At 32.7% G+C, this 19,854-nt stretch overlaps 2 protein-coding genes across 3 annotated transcripts; one reads left to right on the top strand and one right to left on the bottom strand.

The window, feature by feature from the left end:
* The first annotated feature begins 969 nt into the window (after positions 1-969).
* On the top strand, positions 970-6,748 carry LOC18613067 (Nuclear transport factor 2 (NTF2) family protein with RNA binding (RRM-RBD-RNP motifs) domain-containing protein). Its single transcript, XM_007050106.3, has 9 exons — positions 970-1,435; positions 1,535-1,669; positions 2,294-2,612; positions 3,104-3,360; positions 3,844-4,030; positions 4,429-4,562; positions 4,644-4,712; positions 5,397-5,475; positions 6,235-6,748. Exons 1-9 carry the CDS (start codon positions 1,406-1,408, stop codon positions 6,375-6,377), a joined length of 1,353 nt encoding a protein of 450 aa, XP_007050168.3. The 5' UTR covers positions 970-1,405; the 3' UTR covers positions 6,378-6,748.
* Positions 6,749-6,842: 94 nt separating this feature from the next.
* LOC18613066 (uncharacterized) lies at positions 6,843-9,085 on the bottom strand. Of its 2 annotated transcripts, XM_007050104.3 has the most exons (4): positions 8,935-9,085; positions 7,453-8,388; positions 7,175-7,347; positions 6,843-7,098 (listed from the first exon to the last, which is right to left on the bottom strand). In XM_007050104.3, the coding sequence occupies exons 2-4, from the start codon at positions 8,308-8,310 to the stop codon at positions 6,966-6,968; spliced, it is 1,164 nt and encodes a 387-aa protein (XP_007050166.3). In that variant the 5' UTR covers positions 8,311-8,388; positions 8,935-9,085; the 3' UTR covers positions 6,843-6,965. The 2 variants fall into 2 exon arrangements, with proteins under 2 accessions (XP_007050166.3, XP_017982914.2); XM_018127425.2 differs by lacking the exon at positions 8,935-9,085 and having other exon boundaries at positions 7,453-8,468.
* Between the last annotated feature and the right edge of the window lie 10,769 nt (positions 9,086-19,854).

The raw sequence follows: 19,854 nt of genomic DNA, 5'->3' as shown, positions 1-19,854 counted from the left end.
GCCGTCACTGTTAACTGGATTCCAACCGTTCCGCCCGTAACTCAACAGAACACGCGCTCTGCCTCTTGCGTGTTGTCCTGGCCCTCCGTCAAAAGGGGCGGCCGTCATTTTGTGCGGTTATTTTCATCAACACTTATAACGCTTTAAAAAAAGAAGAAAATTAGTTTATTAGTCTTTAAATTAAGTCTTAATTTTTATTATTTAATTAAATATTTATATTTTTATTTAATAAAATTTTTAAATAAAATTTTAAACTATTCAAATGAGTATTTATTTTTTTTATTACTTTCAATTAAGTATTTATATTTTTATTTTGAGTTAAATAATGATGATTAATTATTATGAATCAAAATATCATTTGTTATTTTATATCTGTAAGTTATTATGTTAAGTTAGCATTTCATGTTATCATTAATTATGATATGTAAATATTATCATATTATCATCAATTATGATATGTTAGCATATTATATTAATGTTATATAATATAAAATAATAAACAATATTTTGATTAAATTAATAGTTAGTGATAAAAATTTATTTGACTCAAAATAAAAGTATAAGAGTTTATTTAATTTAAAATAAAAATATAAAGGTTTGATTCTACTCAATAAAAATATAAAATTTTATTTCAATTTTTTTACAAAATTTAAGAGTTTTTTTTGGATATTATTATTTTTATTTTAAATTAGATAAATTTTTATAGTTAATAATTATTTAATTATTATTAATCAAAATATTACTTATTATTTGATATTAATATAATTTATTAATATCTTATAATGTATAATGATGTGATATATTGATATTACATAATAAATATATATATATATATATATGATATTTTTCTGCTCCTTGCGTTAACATCAATGGCACTTTAACGCAACGAAATTATAAAACGATAAGTAACCAATCTCATTTAAGCCAATCCAAAATAAGAGTATATGAATTTAAATATTTATAAATAATTTAATTTCGTTAGAGACGGCAAAACCTGTGAGTTTGGAGCTGAGAGTGCCTTCTCGCTCCGCCCCCAGATCTAAGCGTCTTTCTCTCTCTTTCTTAGATTCTTGAGAAAAGAATTTATTAACCCACTTCAACCTAGCAATCTCCTTCTATCTTCTCTTTATCTGCTTCAATCAACTCTCTCCAATTATGGACTAACTTCATTCAGCTTTGTCTTTTTCAACACCAAAACACAACACCCTATAGAGATAGAAATATCGTCAAGCCCTTTTTCCTGTAGCATTTAAACTTAAAACCCTAGTCTTGTCCAAAACTAGGGTTCCAGATACTCAAGTCACACTGTTTGGATCTGTGGGTTGATCAATCTATTTCAAGAGCTATAACGGTTAGATCTTCCTCGTTGCATGCTTTTGTTTTGAGGTCTGCTAACTCATTCGTAATGGCCACTTCCTACCCAGGGCCCGTTCAGGTGATTCTTTTTTTCTTTTCTTTTACCTCTGTATGGGTTTTTAGCTTTCTTCTTCTTATTATTTTTTTTATCAATAAATGTTTTATTTTTAAATTTCAGGTTGGTTCATATTTCGTGGGACAATACTATCAGGTGCTACAACAACAACCTGATCTTGTTCATCAGTTTTACTCAGATGCCAGTACCATGATTCGGGTCGATGGAGATTCCTCTGAATCTGCTTCTGCAACGCTGGTAACATTTATATTCGAATTTTCTTTCCTTATGTATTTCAAGTGAGTTTGCTTAAGCATGAACTTGTTGTCAATACAGTATTCCTTTTTCAGTTTACTGAATTTTGATTGATGTTATATTTTTCCTTATTATTGTATCTGATCAGTTGCATAGTGTTTTCAATTACTCCTTGTATTTTTTATGTTCCTTCAAGTGCATGCTTTTATAACAGCTACCACATAATTCTGGAGAGTGATTTCTGATTTGGGCAAGGATAAGCCAAGTTGGGGAGACATAAAATGAAATGGATTCTCTAAAAGGCTTTTTCTTCTATTTCTTTTTTTCCTTTCTTTGTTTTTTGGGCTATGGGAAGTTATCATCTTAAGAAATGGATTCTCAAGACCATCGGCTTTTTAGGTGTAACAACCAAAAGCCTTTTCTTAATTGTTTTGCTTGTTGCATATCCCTTGCAAATTTGCATTATGAACATAGTTTTGCTGTTAATAATTACATAGACTCTCTCTCTCTCTCTCTCTCTTGTAATTCCTTTCTCTGGAATGAATTTATTTTTATCCTTTTATTATATGGCATACTTGGTTAGTTGGCAGTAATTTATTGGGTTCTTCTTTTGATCTTTCTCTGCAGCAAATTCATAGCATGGTCATGTCACTGAATTTTACTGCAATTGAGATCAAGACGATTAATTCTCTTGATTCTTGGAATGGAGGTGTTCTGGTGATGGTTTCTGGTTCTGTTAAAATCAAGGATTTCAATGGAAGAAGGAAATTTGTGCAAACCTTTTTGCTTGCCCCTCAAGAGAAGGGTTACTTTGTACTCAATGATATCTTTCAGTTTATTGATGATGGAATGATTTACCAACATCCGGCTTCCACATTACAAGAAAACAAGCTTGATGCTCAACTAAATGTGTCAAGCCCTGTTGCAGAGCCACCAGCTACTGCAGGCAAGCTTTTTTCTAACTTTAAAGGGAAATTTTTACTTCAAGCTGTAGCATTTTGTAGACGCTTTTTCAACATGCTAAAAGTAGTCAACCAGGTTTAGAGCCTTGGACCATGTCTCCTCAACTTAAACAATTAACCTTTTCCTGGCCATGTTTTATAGTTGATAGTTTGGTGTTGTCTAACAACTTTAGTAATTTAAATAGAGATCTTAGAATCAGTTAAATATCTTTATATTCAATGACCTTATATACTTTTACAGAAATTAAATCTTCAAGGCTTTTTTTTACCTTAGTATGTTTGCTTATAGTTTTACTACTTAAGGCATTGAAACCTCAGACACCAAATTGTACTATCTCTTTTTTCGTTAGTAAATTTCCACATGCAAAGTCTTTACTTAAAATTATTGGTCAAGAGGTACCTTTTTTTTTTTAATCTCCGGGAAATAATCTTTCTTTCCACTGGTATTCTGGGTCTAACTTGTTGGATTTAGCAGTTTCTGACTATGTTTTGGAGGAAGATGCCAGGGAGTATGTCAACTCTGTTCATATAGAAGATGATCCAATTGACAAATATAGTCTCCCAGAGCAACCACCGGATGAAGTTGTTGAAGCTGAAGTTGTGGTGGAGGAAGCTCCTGCAGAGGAAGCTCTTGCTTCACATCACAGTGGGGTGAACACTGTGCAAGAACCCCCAGCTATGCCTTTGGAGGAACCTGTTGCGGAGCCTGCAAGGAGAACATATGCCGCTATTGTAAGTACTCCTCAATTGCTTTTTATGCAAGCAGTCTAATTGCTTGTGGCCATGTGTGTTTGTGATCCTAACTTGTTGAAGACTTCTCACTCATTGCTTAGTCTTTTTGAAACAGCTATTGTTTTATATAAACTAGTCCATATCTGTTTTATCCTTAATGCAACCAAATATCCAGTGAATTTTATCCAAATGTTTGGCATAAATAACAATTGGCCATACATTACTGAAACAAGTCCATGCATGTAAAGAAAAGACTATACAAAAATAAAGGATTAATAAACAGAGCCATGCATAGAGTGAGAAAAAGAAATTATGTGTACTTGCCCTGAGTTATCAAAATTGGGAGTAAAGTCTGATTGGCCTTCTACAAACAAACTCTGCTTCTATCTAATGCCTACACACACAGACTAATGGTGTTTAATTTGTTGGAATTTAGTAACTCTGATCGGTTGACGAACATTATTTGTGTTTCAAATGGTGTAGTTGCGTGTTATGAAGGAACAATCTACTTCATCTGTTCAAGTTCAACCTTCTTATAATAAAATTCCCCAGAGTTCTTCAGATTGGGATCATACACCAGAGCCTACTAATCAGCAGTCACGTCCTGCATGGTCAGATGTGCCTGAATCTGTGGCAGAGACAGCAGAGGAAGGCTTGATCTCTGAAGAAGGTCAGTGTAACTGTATATACCTCGGTATATGCTGTTTACATTAGGACTTACAATGCTATTACTGTCAATTTATTATTGTGCTTTGGCTGGCTTTATCGATTCCCCTTTGCGTTGATTTCTGGGAAAGGGCATTTCTTATATGGACAATCTGGGTATTTAGTGTGAGCCACTGAGCATCAAAATTTCATTTCTACATTTAAGGAGTTAAAGTTTCAGAGAGTGGATTTTTTTATCTTTTCATTTAGAAAATACCTTCGTCTATGCTTAGAGTTCAGAGAAGATTTATTATTATTACTATTATTTTTTTTGTTGAAAAGCAGAGAAGATTTATTAGTTGCAGTGCGTATAAATGCTTATAGTAATTGGGAGTTGCACTCTGATTAGTGATATTCTTTCAGGTGAATATACAGGTGAATATAAGTCTGTCTACGTGAGAAACTTGCCGTCTACTGTTACTGCTGCTGAAATTGAGCAGGAGTTTAAGAACTTTGGCAGAATCAAACCTGAAGGCGTGTTCATCCGGAACCGCAAGGTGATTTCTTTTTCTTCCCTTGTTGACTATCTTTGGTATATATAACCTTGAAGAAACTAAATCACGGTTAGATGCATGCAGGATGTTGTTGGTGTTTGCTATGCTTTTGTTGAGTTTGAAGACATTCTTGCTGTTCAAAATGCAATCAGGGTATGAATTTTCATTGCTGTGCTTTTTCTCTCGAGCAAATGTGTTGGATGGTAGCTATTAGCTAAGTATTGAATCTAGTTTATTTCACTTACAGCATTTCTTTTAAGAACTCATCGTTGAATTACTTATTTAAAGTACTTGTTTGGCTTGTTGTGTTTGTCGGTGTCATTGAATTTACTACTGAAAGAGCTATGAACACTCTTTGACATTGCACTATTGTCATTACATTCTAGTTTTATCCTTCATAGTTGTTTGTATTGTTGTATCAAATTTAAACTGCATCTACATATATTTGTGATGCTTAGTTCTGTTTCTCATGATGGATGAGATGAGATGAGTAGCTCAGCCATGAAAGAGCTTCTTGAGGGAAATACAGGAAAAATGAGGGGATTTTGAGATCGGAGAGTGAAGGAAATAAACCTGCTCTCCATTGTTTTTTATTAACAAAGAATTGACTTATAGCACCATCAACTGTCAAACTTTTAGAGTTTTTCATGGCATGAAGGTACTTTATATATATATACACACACACAATAGAAGTCCCAGGTGGAACCTTAAGAATGACATACATTCACTTTTGTAGCTAATGTGAATATTTATAGTCATCCTGAACCTTTATTATTTCTCTTTTGGCTTTGTAGATATTTCTGACATGATGCTGACCAAGTTTTGTCTCTTCTATAGGCATCTCCTATACAGTTGGCAGGAAGGCAAGTGTACATTGAGGAGCGCCGACCAAATAGCAGCAGTACACGAGGAGGAAGTATGTGCCTTAATACATATTCAAAGTTTTGTTTTTATGCATGCTAGAATTTCCTTCAATATTTTCAGTAAATTTTTTCACCAACTGCTGCATTTGGTAATCTTCATTCTTCAGAACATCTACAACATCTACAAAAGCTCTCTTTACAACCACTGCTGTGTTGCTAACTTCTTGAGCTTTAATTTACATGTTGCTGCACTAAAATTTTGCATTTCTAAGATAATCCTGTGTGGATCTCCTAGCATAATTGGCTGCCAACCAGGTTTCAAGATAAACTCATAATTCTGATTCTTGGATTTAGATCTATTTTGTTTGGACAGAGTAGAGCTGGCCAGTAACAGATGTAGTGATGTTTGAATTAGTTTTCTTGTACTAAGTCGTACATTATACATGCACACAATACTGTTCCAATTATGCTGTTGTATATAATGTGTTATGGGCAACTTTGTATAAAAAACTGACAATCTTGATGAACTTTGAGTATTGATTTAATAGCATCTGTAACTTATAAAGACTGCATTATGTTCTTTGTTCCTCATTTTAAAGAAAGAAAAAAAAAAAACTATTCTTTCTGCCTGTGCAAACTGTATATTTTTAAGTAATTTGAACATTTTTATGTGTGCAAAAGTGCACTTGATTTGCATTGATCTGTTACTGTTCAATTTAAAATGGGATGGCATGGTAGTCAACTTTGTCACTGAAATGAATTTGCTGGAGTTTTTAATTTGTTGACATGATGCTATTATTCAAATTGATCAGGAAGGGGAAGAGGCAGGGGCATTTATCAAGCTGAGGCCTCAAGAGGCCGTTTTGGTTCCCGGAGTTTGGGTAGGGGAACCAACCAAGAATCTGGTGACTACAGATCAAGAGGCAATGGTTTTTATCAGCGAGGTTCTAGATAAAAACAGCATCTTGAGCAACTGAATACAAGTTGGCCGAACTCTTCAACTGCTTGCTCACTGGGGTTTTCTTGAATCTTAGGGTGCTTTGAGGGTTTACAGTTGGGATTGATCATTTCCCATCAGTGACTTCAGAAGAATATGCTTGTACCTTTTTCGAGTGTGTTATTCCACATAAAAGGAGTGTTGATGAACGTTTTTAATTATATTTCCTTTGATAGGCATGCGTTTCTCCCCTCGAACGCTTTTTATCATGCAGTTCAAGTGGAGAATTTTGATGTTTTTGAGCGTTGTTATGACTAGTGAGAGATGGTGGTTGATCTTATGATTCTGAGATGAAGCAATTTAAATTTAAATCCTCATATTTTCTTTGCTTTTGGACGTTCAACTCACACTTGGGGATATCTATAAAATCAAGCTTGTCAGTGTGAATTTAACCCTTCTATAAGTAGTTCATGAAGGAGTGCCTAGCAATCAATTAAATCCATCTAGCTATTAATATATATCAGAAATTGTGACAGCAACCCATATCAAGTGTAAAAGCTTGGTTTGCACTATTAAGCACATCCAATCAAAGACACTTTGATTTTTCTAATTTGCTTCAACGCTTCCCTCACTATGTGTCCAAGCTAGTTGCTTATCACTACCGCTAGGGGCGGCACATCCATCTGCTTCATCTTCCTCTGTTTCCCACAGAAAACTAGCATATGCTGCATGAACGTGGCTGGAATAACCAAAAAAGAAAACCCAGCAAGTCAGCATTAACAGAATGACAAGAGTGTTGACAGGGAAGCACGTACCTGTCTTGAGGAGACGCTTGAACTGCTCGCTCGAAGTAGCTTGAAGCTCTTTCTTGGTCATGATGTAGCTCCCATACTAACTTGGCATATTGTGACAGTGTTTCACCGTCTTTTGGATCTGCTAGGATGGCTCGAGAGTAATACTCTTCTGCTGCCTCAAGGTCTTTCTTTGACTGTCAAAAACAACGACACTATGCTCAGTAATTACCAATTCAAAAAGATGAAAACAATAAGGGGCTGGACAACAGTATTCAAGTCACCCTGCACCGATCACTCACCTGATACAAAAATTGCGCATAGTTCCCCAAAAACAAGGGGTTGCCAGGATTTTCCTCCACCATCCTCCTGTAATGCTCCTCAACTCCATGGTTGTCAGCACCATCTCCGCCAGAGCCTGCTGGATTAAATTCACCACCCCCACCGCCACCGCTGCCGCCACTCACACCACCAGCGCTACCACCATCAGTGCTAAGCCCTCTGGCAAGAAACATTTTTTCCCCGACCAACCCTCCTTCATCTTCAAAACCAACATTCCAACTTTTACCCTTAACCTCCTCATTCAACAATATATTCTCCATGCGGAATGCGTTGAATTCAAGGTTACCACTCATCGCCGTTACCCTCTCTTCACCACTGTCCAATAGTTCTTCATTTTCCTTCAACTCCTCTTCCTCTTCTTCTAAATCACTCTCATCTTCCTCTTCCTCACATCTGGCGTTGGAATTATAGAAGGAAAAGGAAGGGATGGTTTGCAACATCAAGCGCTGGTGCCTTGCAGAAAGCTTCTTGGGTTGGTTGTGATTGTAGAATTCCTCATTGGTATCGCAAGCAGCATGGACAAGTCCTTCCAAGTTACCTTCAGACTGAGCCCGGCGAAAGCCTTGACGATCGAAATCAGAGAATTGATGGACAACAGACGGAGATATAGGAGAGGAGCCGCAAGAAACCGTAGTAGAGAGGTGGAGAGAGCCAGGAGAGGGATGAAATGAGATTCTGTTGTGGTTGTGGTGAAAGGAGGTTGATGGATAATGCCTGATGGGGGTGCTGGTTTCGTAGTGATTGTTGTTGCTGGGGCTATCTGTGATGGAAGAAAGGAGTGATCCAAGAAGTGGAGTTGAAGAGCTTCGTAGCAGCATGTTTTTATGTTTCCGTGCTCCTTTTCTCCTGAAGGTGCTTCTGTGGTGGTGGTTGCTGGCTTGAGGTGTCAAATAATTCTGTGAACACATTAAAGAGTTGGTGGGTGAGCAACTGAAATTATCTCCTCTAAACAAGAAGCCAAAATGAATTCCCTATTATCTTTAGTCATTGGAAGAGCCCAGCCCCGCATTATTAAGGATAATTAATAAATAAGCAAGCACGATTGTTATTTGGATTTTGGACACATGTTGATGTTTCTTTCAGGGAAAAAGAGGAAGATTTTGGTCCAGTAAAAAGGAGATGTTGTTTATATCTTTTGCCAGACCCACAAGAATGTGAGGGAAACCAAAAGGCCAGGTGGGCAACTACATCAACGAAGAGAACGTGAAATATGCATTGATTCAAGCATTGGCAGCTTCTTCTCTTGTTTGAATCACGAGTTGCGTCTGTTGAAGCAATCAAGGTCCTGAAGGCTATATATGTATATCAGCTGACAGGAGCACTTTCGTATGGAAAAATGCATTTGTGAAGTAAATCTTGGGAATTAAGTACCCTATTCTCTTGCCTAAGAAAATCTATAAAAAGCAAATGATAATGCATTTAAAAATGGGAAAGAAACATACCCTTTGGATTGGAGGTGCAAGAAAGATTCCCTTAGCAGCTCAGTCTAGGTAAGAAATAACTAATTAATTTGACCAAAAAAAATCGAAAATATTAAGAAGCTGAGTTGTAAATATTGAGTCGTAAGACCCCCTCGTCCTTTTATAAGAGAGAAGCAAAACAGGAAACGAAGATGCACTTTCCTGTTAGATTCATATTCTTATTTTCCTAGAAAATGCATCAACATTTGATTGGTGGAGGAGAAAATTGATCAACTTGTTGTCTTCTTGGAGGTGTTAAAATATTACAAGGTATATGCCAGCTTTGATCCCAGTACTTCAATTTTGTCAATTCAGTGCTCGACCCAACTTGCTCAGTGATCACGTTTTACAACTATGGGCACGTCTGATTTTTCACGTGTCTTTACTCGGATTCATTGCCGTACACGTGGCAGGGAATATTCTGCTGTCAGACGGCTAATCATCTCCCAGCTTTTGTCTTTTTTGACCATTTCTTCAATGACCTTTTGCAGCCTTAATTTTCCGTCTTCAAATTTGCTTCTCTGTTGAAACAAAGATTTCCATTTCTTCACCAAAATATCTAATCTAACTCTTATACATACATACATACATATGTCCTCTCCAAAGCTAATAATCTACGATACAACACATTATTTTTCCAATATTTTCTGAAGAGAAACAACTCTACTAAAATTAATTTTTTTTGTTTTTTTAACATAATATTTGAAAAATCTCCTAAACAATTCAAAAAAATTAAATAAATTTTTATTCTTATATTGTTTTTAATTAAATTTTATATTTTTATTTTGAGTCAAATAAACTCTTATGATTTACTGTTATAGCTATTTATTAATTGTTATTAGTTAAAATATCACTTATTATTTTTATGTTAATGTTGTGGTGACATTGAGGATGAAAATGTCTCATGACAATAGTATCATGTCACATTAGCATGTCATGTCATCATCTATTATGACATATCAGTATGACCACATCAACATCATATGGTATGAAATGGCATGTGACATTTTAATTAATAATAGTTAGTCAACCATTAGTTATAAAACTTTATTTGACTCGAAATAGAAATATAAGGGTTTGATTGAATGTAATAAAAAAATAAAAAAATTATTTAAATATTTATTAAATAATTCAAGACTTTTTTTTGATATTATACTTTTGTTTTTATAAGAAATACAGCAAAGATCAATGCAGTTCGACTTCATCGATTAAGCAAATCCAAATCTCATTCATGCCTTGTGCTGCCTTTCATTGAAGCCAACGTCTCAAGGACCAAACCCTAATGCAATGGAGATTTTTAGACAATTCATAGACTCAAATACTTGTAAATATGCATTTAAATTATCATCATGAACCTCTATCTATATCTATCCAGCTTAGGTTTCCGAAAATGAATTTTTATAAATTAATTTTCTAAAAATGTTGATAACCTCCTTAAAAGTTTATATTTTTTTATATTTTAAAGAATTCTATGAAAAGTATTTTTTTTATTGTTTGTCTGTTTTATGAAAATTTCACAAAAATATTGACATAACAATTAATATATTAAAAAATTTATTATTAAGATATATTAAAAAATATTTATGACTAATAGTAATATTTGTATTTAAAATTTTAAAATAGGAATAATTTGTTAGTATTATTAATTATGAAACTATTAGAAATATTATTGATATTAATATTAATATTAAAAATTAGAAATATCAATATTTATTATTGAAATATTGTAAATATGTTAATACTATTAAAATAGTTCTATTATATATTAAAAATATTTATTATTAAATAAATAAAAATTATAAACATAGTAATATAACAATATTTACCAATATAGTAATATATTAAAAATATTTTTATATTATTTTTTTCATATTAAATATATTTGGAAATTTAAATTAAATAAAAAATAATGATTTATTAATGTGATAGTATTTGGAGTTGGGTTGAGCTTGAAAACAGGTGGACTGGTTGTGTTATAAATGAATGGAAATTATATTTGTAATATGATATGATATATAGGCAAAACCTCTTTCAAAATTTGAGAGTAAGGTCAATGGAAATTATAAATGGATCCAAGGGAGTGGCTGGCACTAAGGTTGAGCAAATGGGTGGATTGGGTGATTTGGTCCACTATATCTAAGGACTAAATAGACCAATCAATTTTAAAAAACTGACTAAAACCGATCAAGTATAAAGAAAGATCAAACCGACCAAACATAAAATTTGTTTGGTTAATTCTGTTTTAGACCAATGGATCAAAATTTTATCACTTTTTTTTACAAATTATAATATTAAAACTTATAAATTTCATCCATAATTATATATATATATGAAATTAATGATGTAACTTATATGTTAAAATGTTTTATATCAAAGTTTGTATAAATAATAACTAATTATAAACAATATATTATAAAATCTAAGGTGATAGCTAATAACTTATTAAGTGTAATCATATAAATAAAATTTTATTATAAGTTATAGTGATACTTATGTATAAATTAAATATATGTATATATATAATGTATTACTTTATTATATATATAAATTAATAATACAAATTATATGTTAAAGCGTTTTATATCAAAGTTTGTATAAATAATAACTAATTAGAACAATATATTATAAAATCTAACGAGATAATTAATAAAGTTATTAAGTGTAATCAAATAAATAAAATTTATTATAAATTATAGAAATACTTATGTATAAATTAAATATATGTATATATAATATATTTATACAATTATATATATATTCATAACATTTTATATTACAAAACATTATTAAGATGTAATAATTATAATATATTAATATGTAGGATATTTACTATCATATATTATAATATTAACATATAACTTATATCATTTAAAATATATAACTTGTAATTTCATATTAATACAGATTTATAAATAAACAAATAAATATATATAACTAATATTAAATTATTATGATTATAATTTGTATATGTACGTATAATACCCTAATATATTTTAGGTCACGATCTGGAACTCCCATCGGACCCGTGACAACTGCCGCGACATCTCGATAGGCACTCATTACCCCGAATACCGATCAAAACCCCGCAAAGCTTAGCATCAGCTTCCGCATCTCCCTGGTGAGCGACAATTATTAAATCTTGCATTTCAAAAAAATCATAAGTTGTTTCCAAATCAAAACAATAAAATATTATTTTCTGCCTCACAGGGGCATTTTCATCATTTTTCTTCGATAATACCGAAACTCACCAAAAACATGGTGTAAAAGCTTAATATGTTCATACATATTTTAAATCAGATAATTAAAGTATAAAATTACTTTTACAATGACACGTGGGCCCCCAACTAACCAATAAGATGCGAGTCTGTGAACCTATAATTTTGTCAATGCAAGGCTAACTGAAGTCCTTGATGCAATCAGTTATCTACCGGCTATCCCGAACTTGAAATGTGGGGAATTGAGGGTGGTGAGATTATAAAATCTCAGTGAGTAAACAGACACCATCTAAACTATCTAAAGGCGAGTAAATGGAGACAATTAAAAATAATTAACTTCAGCAAATTTTTCACATCATGAATATTCATTTCAACCAAATAATCAATATGGCTCGTGAATTACTCAAAAGCTGGCTCATGCCAAATCCTGTACTCGGGGACACCTAGACCAGGGGTATCCAACCGAGTCTGCCAAGGTTGTTAAAAATTTTATATTCCGCATAAATCATATTCTTATTTTGAAACATAGCCATTCCTTGGCGTTGGCTGAGTCTCACTCTCACGCGGTAGTTCACGTGAAGTGCACTAAAAAAGCCCACCTCAGAAGATACCCTACGCGCCTCTACGACTGAGGTGAAAATATAAAGGAGTTTACCGTGCCCCTCTAATAGGTTGGCCCACGAAACCCCCCACCACTACAGAAGCTAATCTTTTATCTACCACCTGATTTATAAAATTTTTTTCTGCATGAGATGACAATTTATCGCAACCTAGCATCTCAAGGCTAAATACACAGTATAAATAATTCTAACACCAAAATTAGTTTAGCCATTCATGCTCATTTATTGTCATAAGCCATTCAATTTAAAACCATAAATTTATAATACAAGCAGGCAGTCTCCAATTACTCTATTTTCAAACTAGTATTCGATTTTCCAAAAAATTTATAAAATCATTTTATAAAATCACAATTTCTCTTAAAACATAGCAATTTACCATTTAAACTCATTTTTCATAAAATCACACAATTGTATAAAGCTACTCTAGATAATTAAGACGATAATAAGTTCACTCACAATTTCTGAAAACTAAATTCTGGTGCTCCAACTATTACTCCTCGGGTGCGATTTCTTTGCCCTTGCCAGAGGATTCGCCACCTTGACAAATTGCACAATTAAGAGGTTTACTACTTTGGTACTAAACCAAAATAAACTAATTTATACTACTAATGCATGATATGAAGTGCAAAATGTCTAAATTTTGTCTAAACGAGATGTTAGCCTATTTCGGTCTTTTACCCGATAAATCGATATATGCGTCCGTTTAAACTCCAAATTAATTTTTTTTCAGTTTCTATACCTCAATTGCACCCAAATTAACTTAATGTTCCTCAGTGTGGTGCAAATTATCAGTCCTAATAGTAAATTACGAAAACACCCCTAGTGGGTTAAAATTCATATTTTTGCTCCGAAAATTCTCATTCTTTTTCTAGGCTCATAATTCATCATTATTCATCATAATTCCTCAAATAAACATCAAGATCAGCAGCCAATATTCTCCTAGAAAATTCGGCATAATGGGTTTCAATGGGAGAAAATTATTTCTCTAGCTTGTTTTTGCTATATTTCAATATAATCTAACTAAAATCACTTAATTCAATTAAAATCAACCAAAACTCAAGTTCAAAACTCATCCATGGAGGTTTGGCCAGCATGGGTGTCCATACCCACTTTCTAGTTTTGCATGGAAATGAGAAAAAAATGCATGGGTAGTGAAAATCACAAGGAAAATCAATGAAATTTACCTTTTTAATGCTTGATTTCTTGATTTCTCTTGATTTCCCCCAATTTTTTTCAGCTAGGGTTCTTATTTCTTTTCCCCCTTTTTCTCTCCTGGTTTGGACAGCTGAAGGAGATGAGAATTCTGGAATTTTGACATTTTTAAAGGCTAAAATAATATAATATTATTTTTTTTGTTTTATTAATTCCTTAAATTCTAGCCATCCATTTATTTTCAAATTTTCACCATACACTTGTCCCACATATCCATAACTTAGATAAAATTCTCAGACTTATCCAAAGTCTTGGTGGAGTAATTTTTTGAAATTACACTTTTACCCCCGTAAAAGTCAAAAATTACATTTTTGCCCCAAAAATTGAAAATTTGCCCATAGACATATTTTTCATCCCTTATACTCATACCATTCTCCAATTTGTCAAATGTGATCTAATTCTCTCAAAATCTCAAAATTTGTCTGCAGGTGGAAAAATTACGATTTTGCCCCTACACTCCAGAAATAACCGAAATTAACCTTTTTCACTGCCAAACCCTCAAATTATACTCCAATAAGTTTAATATATTCAATCTTAATCAAACGGGATTAAAAAAAATTCCATATTCGTCTTTAGGTGGTAAATTACCATTTTGCCCCTAGAATATTTAAAGTCCGGATTAACTCCATATCGGACCTTAAACTCTGAATCCTCATTTTAAATCAACCCATGGGTTTTAGTTTTCTCAAATTCATCATCGATTCTTTGTTTAAACTAGTTAAAGACTTATTTGACTGAACCGTACCATTAGGGGCAATACAGTCATTTAACTTGTTTTTCGAGACAATTCAATATACAAACATGCTATCCAAAGCATGTGAATGATATATCACAGATAATTTAGGGTCGGGTGTTACATTTTAAGTATATTATTAATTAAGTTTACTCTCAATTCTTCTTAATATATATAAAAAATATTTTATATATTAATATATATATATATAAATATATAAAAAATTAGTTTAGTTTTTTGGGTGGATTGGTCCAAAAATTTCAAAATCGAGAATCAACCAAAATAATCAATTGGACAAAATATTTTAGACCAATTAATTCAATAGATTAATTAGACCAAATCATTTTACCTAAATCATATTTAATTTAGATGGATAATTGATCTTAATTGATTTTGCTCACTTTTAATTGACACTATTGTTTGATTGCTCACTTCTTGGGCTAAGTACCAAAGTTAGCCTATTGCTCTGACAAAAAGGGCAACATACCACTTGAGCTTTTCACCAGTACTGGACTCAGCTATATTGCTAGGCAAGCAATAGACATCCCTTTGTACATGGATGAGACCATTGGCAAACCAAGAGTTAGCCTGTGCTCAAGTTGGGGCCTCCTAGTCCAAAGTTATTCCTTCTTCCATTAACGTTGAATTGCATGCATGTATGTTGTCACCCACATCTCTTTTTCTATTGAAACCCATCTCAATGCACGACTTGGACAAAGCTTGGGCAACAATGACCCCTAGCCTTGTAAACACTAAATTTTGCACTTAATAACTTAGGTTTGCAATTAGTTTTGGAGACTAATGGGATGATTTTAAAAGTTTAAACTATTTTTTTGACAAATTCAAACTCACACCATAATCATGTCTAAAATTACTTTAAAAGCACTTTAGAAAACTTTTGCTTCAACTCTACAAAGGTATCTTATTTCGATCTTTATAATTTTTTTAAATATAAAGAAATTGTACATAGTTTTATATGATTGAAAAGTGAATTCAAATATTTGTTATATATATACATATTATAAACTCAAATACAATAAATATTTAAAAAGATATAACTAAAATATGGAGCATGTGTTGAAATTTGACATACTTTAAGTATTTTTAGAATATATGAAAAATACTTGAATTTTGAGTGAAGCTAGTTTCATTTGAAAGTAAACTTTCTAATGGTTTCAAAAAATATTACACAATTCCTACATGTTAGGGAAAATTCATGCAAGCTTATTATAGGCACAGTGGAAATTTAAAACTTTTTCCTCAAATAAAATCATATCTTGGTTAATTAATGTAAAAGAAAACTAATTAAAGGAATAAATTGTTATACCTTCAAGATGTTGGAATCGAAATCACAAGGTTCTCAAGTACAAAAACTAAATCCTTTAAGCACCAAGCTGGATTGTAGGAGACTACAAGCTATCCAAGTGACAACTTCCAACAGTAATCCACATGAATGATGATTGCATAAAACTCCAATGAAGGACGGGGATGCTTGTGCTTGCACGACCTAGTGCTAGCAAAGGGAGAGACCGTTAGGATTAATCACTCTTTCTCGAAAGGAACACAAAAGGTCAGCAAGGAGGAGGAGGGAAGAAGAAGTAGATATTTAGGACAGGTAAAGAAGAAGACGACACTCAGAGTTTCTTCTCCAAACCAATATCCAAGGCTAGCAACCTTTGTCAATTTCTCTTCTCTCCTTTCTCAAGGTTTCAAATGTGAATAATATCTCTCATGTGCAGCACAAGCATTATATTTATGGAAAATGTATTAATTTTAACCCTAATAATATTTACATAATTTTTATGTTAATCGTAAAATTACCTTTGGACTAAATTGAAACTTTCAATTTAGTCCTTTATTTTAGATATATGTTTTTATTATTTACCATTGGTTAATGGAGTAAAGGGTCTTTTATTTTAGCAAAACTCTTATGTTTTTTGGTTTATAAATTACCTTGTTCAGATGAATAAACAACAAAAGTTTGGCTTATTTTTCTTTGTCTTGTAAGTGCTCCGTGTTCTACTATTTATGTTTGTTAAAAATCTTTTGAGAGTTATCTTTTTTAATTACAACTGGTCATCAAATATTTTCAAGAACCTCAATCAAAATTATATGTCAAATTTCTAGCCAATATCATCTTGCATTATCATTTACAATTGCATCATTAAAATTTTGACAAATGAGTTGAAAAATTACCTCTCCTGTATCATTAGCCTAAGCTAAAGTTGCATTCATTGATGAGAGAAATCTAGTTGACAATGTCTTAATGGCTTAAAAATTGGTCAAAGGATACCATAAATCTAATCTTTCACCTAGACGTGCTTTGAAGGTAGATCTTAAAAAGGCTTTTTACTCCCTTAATTGGAGGTTCATACTCAATGTTTTGGCTGCCTTGGGATTCCCAAGTATCTGTATCTCTTTGATAAATGCATGTCTTGTCTCTTTGTTAGGATTTTGAGATCAAATTGAAGAAACTTTTGCCATCATTTTGTTGTGAATGACAACACGTGAAAAATATGGTTTTAGGAGCAGTCATGCTATTGATAATGCCAAGCTATCTTTTTTTTCTTTTTTGTATTGGCTTATCAAGCAGACTTAACTTATATATAAGTTGTGATTGGCTAATATAGGAGTTACTTTTATCTTTTGTTCTCTATATGTAAAAACCAAGTTGTAATATATATGAAAAATGGCAATGAAAATCGTGGTGTTCCCCTTGTTTCTTTCTTCTCCCTCGTTTAACAATTCTCTCTTTGTATAACTCTCAATGTTTATATAAATTTACATGGTATCAAAGCTTCTCTAAGTTCTTAAAGGGTTAATTAAGCCTCATCTTCCTCCTCTTAAGTCACAAAACAAGCTTTCTTCATCAAAACATGGTTTCAAGTGGTAGCACTTCATCTCTTTCACCACCGATCTTCAATGGTGACAATTATGCTATTTAAGTAATTTAAATGAAGGCTTTCTTAAAAGATTTTGACCTTTAGGAAGTAGTAGAGCAAGGAAGGGAGCCTCGCGTACTAAAAGCTAACCCCACCATGAATCAAATGAGACACATAGTGAGGAAGTGGCCAAAAATACAAGGCCTTGTCATTTATTCACACTGCTGTGACAGATACAATATTCACAAGAATCATGCCTTGTAAAATAGTTAAGGAAGCTTGGGACAAGCTCAAGGAGGAGTTCCAAGGGTTAGACGAAACTTGAAAGATGCAAATTTTAAACTTAATGAGATAGTTTGAAGTGTTGAAAATGAAGGAAGATGAAGTTGTGAAAAACTATGTTGATAAGCTAATGACGATAGTCAATTAAGTTAGGCTTTTAGGAGTTGAGCTTTCAGATGCTAGGATAGTGGAGAAAGTGTTGGTAAGCATTCTTGAGAGATTTGAGTAAAAAATCTCAGCTCTTGAGAAATTAAAAGACCTCACTGCTATGTTTTCGTAAGAGCATGTCAATGCGCTTTAAGCCTCAGAGCAAAAAATAGCCATTAGATGTAATGATAACTCTATTATATAGAGTTGTTTTGACACATTATGGGGACTTAAGTTTTTAGACCTTTGAGTTTTTAGGTTCAGATTTTAGCATTTTAAGTGGTTTTCTAATTTAAGTTAGATTACATGTTGAATACTTAAATTAAGTTATTTTAGTTCAATGTTACTTTATTTTGTTTTAATTTACTATAAGAAGAGTTAATGTCGATTTCTCTCATGGTTTTGTGCAGGATATGTGATGAGCAAGGTGCAATTGAGTCATAATTGCGTAAGTATGGTGAAGGCTTCACTCATATATATTGTAGTAATTTAAAGATAACTTGAGCTACAAAAGTCTAATTGATGTGGTTTTTGATCCATTGGAAAGTTAAGAGAATGAGATAAAACTTTCATGTTTGCCACATTGCCCAGTTCAGACTAGATTGAGGTGAAATCATGTTCGAAGATGATAGATAGATGCAGTTTTGCACAAGGCAGCATGATGACCGAGGTCGTTGCTTTGAGTTACTCATGCCTGCCGTGCTGAAGGAGCTATCGCCTCAGCATTGGGAGGATCATGGTCGCGACGTTGAGCTGGTGGGGTTCACTATACAAATGACAGAGAGCAGAGTGCCGTAAAGCCACCAATGTTGACACAGTGTCAAAGAGTCAAGGCCACGGTGCCATCCTGATTTCCAAAAGTAAAATTTTGATGGAAAATTGGAAAGTAGGGCACCTTGCACTTATATAAGGGATTTTTTTAGAGCATTCAAAAGAGAAGATGGCAGCAGCTTTTCTGGAGAATTAGAGTTAAGAATCATGTAAGAAATCAAGAGCAATTGAGAGAGATTCTAGATCAACCAAGCTTCAACATTAGTTTATTTCTCTCCTTTGTGTTATTCTTATTTTCTTGTTTTGAATTCATGGCTAAATTTCTTTGGATAGTGTTTTATTTAGATATCATGAACTAATTTTCATTTTTAGGATTGTGGTGGATTTCAACATGTTGTCTGAATACTTATTTTTCTGTTATTTATCATGAATGAGTATCGTTTTACTTATTTAAATATGTTCTTCATTGCCTAATAAACAATTAATTGATTTGTGAATCTAATTAAAACTCAACAGTTTTAAGTTAGACTTAGATTCGAATAGTGTATGTTCATATCATTTAAGTAATCTGATTCGCGATTTGGGTAGACATACACCAATTGCCATATATAGCCAAATTAGGACACTTTCTTAATGAACTTAATTTAATTGATTCTTATAGACATATAGTGAACTAATTAAGTTAGATATTTGTGCAAGCATCTCGATGGAGACTTGTCCATAGCTTTGGATTCTATGTTAGTAAAACCACCCAAGAAAGATAATAACAAGGAAAGTTGATATCAAATGAAGTGTTGAATGAACCCATGATCTTAGGTCTTTAATCTACCGTTTTTTCTTAAGATATTTAATTTTTGTTGGTTAATTTAGTGTTTCTTTGAAATTTTGTTTTGATTAGCTTTTCAATTTTCGATTGCTTAAACAAGATTAATTTGTTATACAATTTTAATACTTAGTGAAACTTTATAAACAAATCCTTGTTGAAACGATAATTTGGACTTATTGTCATATTACTTGCTCAATACGTATACTTGCGTGTG

The sequence above is a fragment of the Theobroma cacao genome, chromosome 1 (assembly GCF_053813885.1).
Source record: "Theobroma cacao isolate CCN51 chromosome 1, ASM5381388v1, whole genome shotgun sequence".
Taxonomy (NCBI): domain Eukaryota; kingdom Viridiplantae; phylum Streptophyta; class Magnoliopsida; order Malvales; family Malvaceae; genus Theobroma; species Theobroma cacao.
This window is presented reverse-complemented; position numbering and strand designations above follow the sequence as displayed.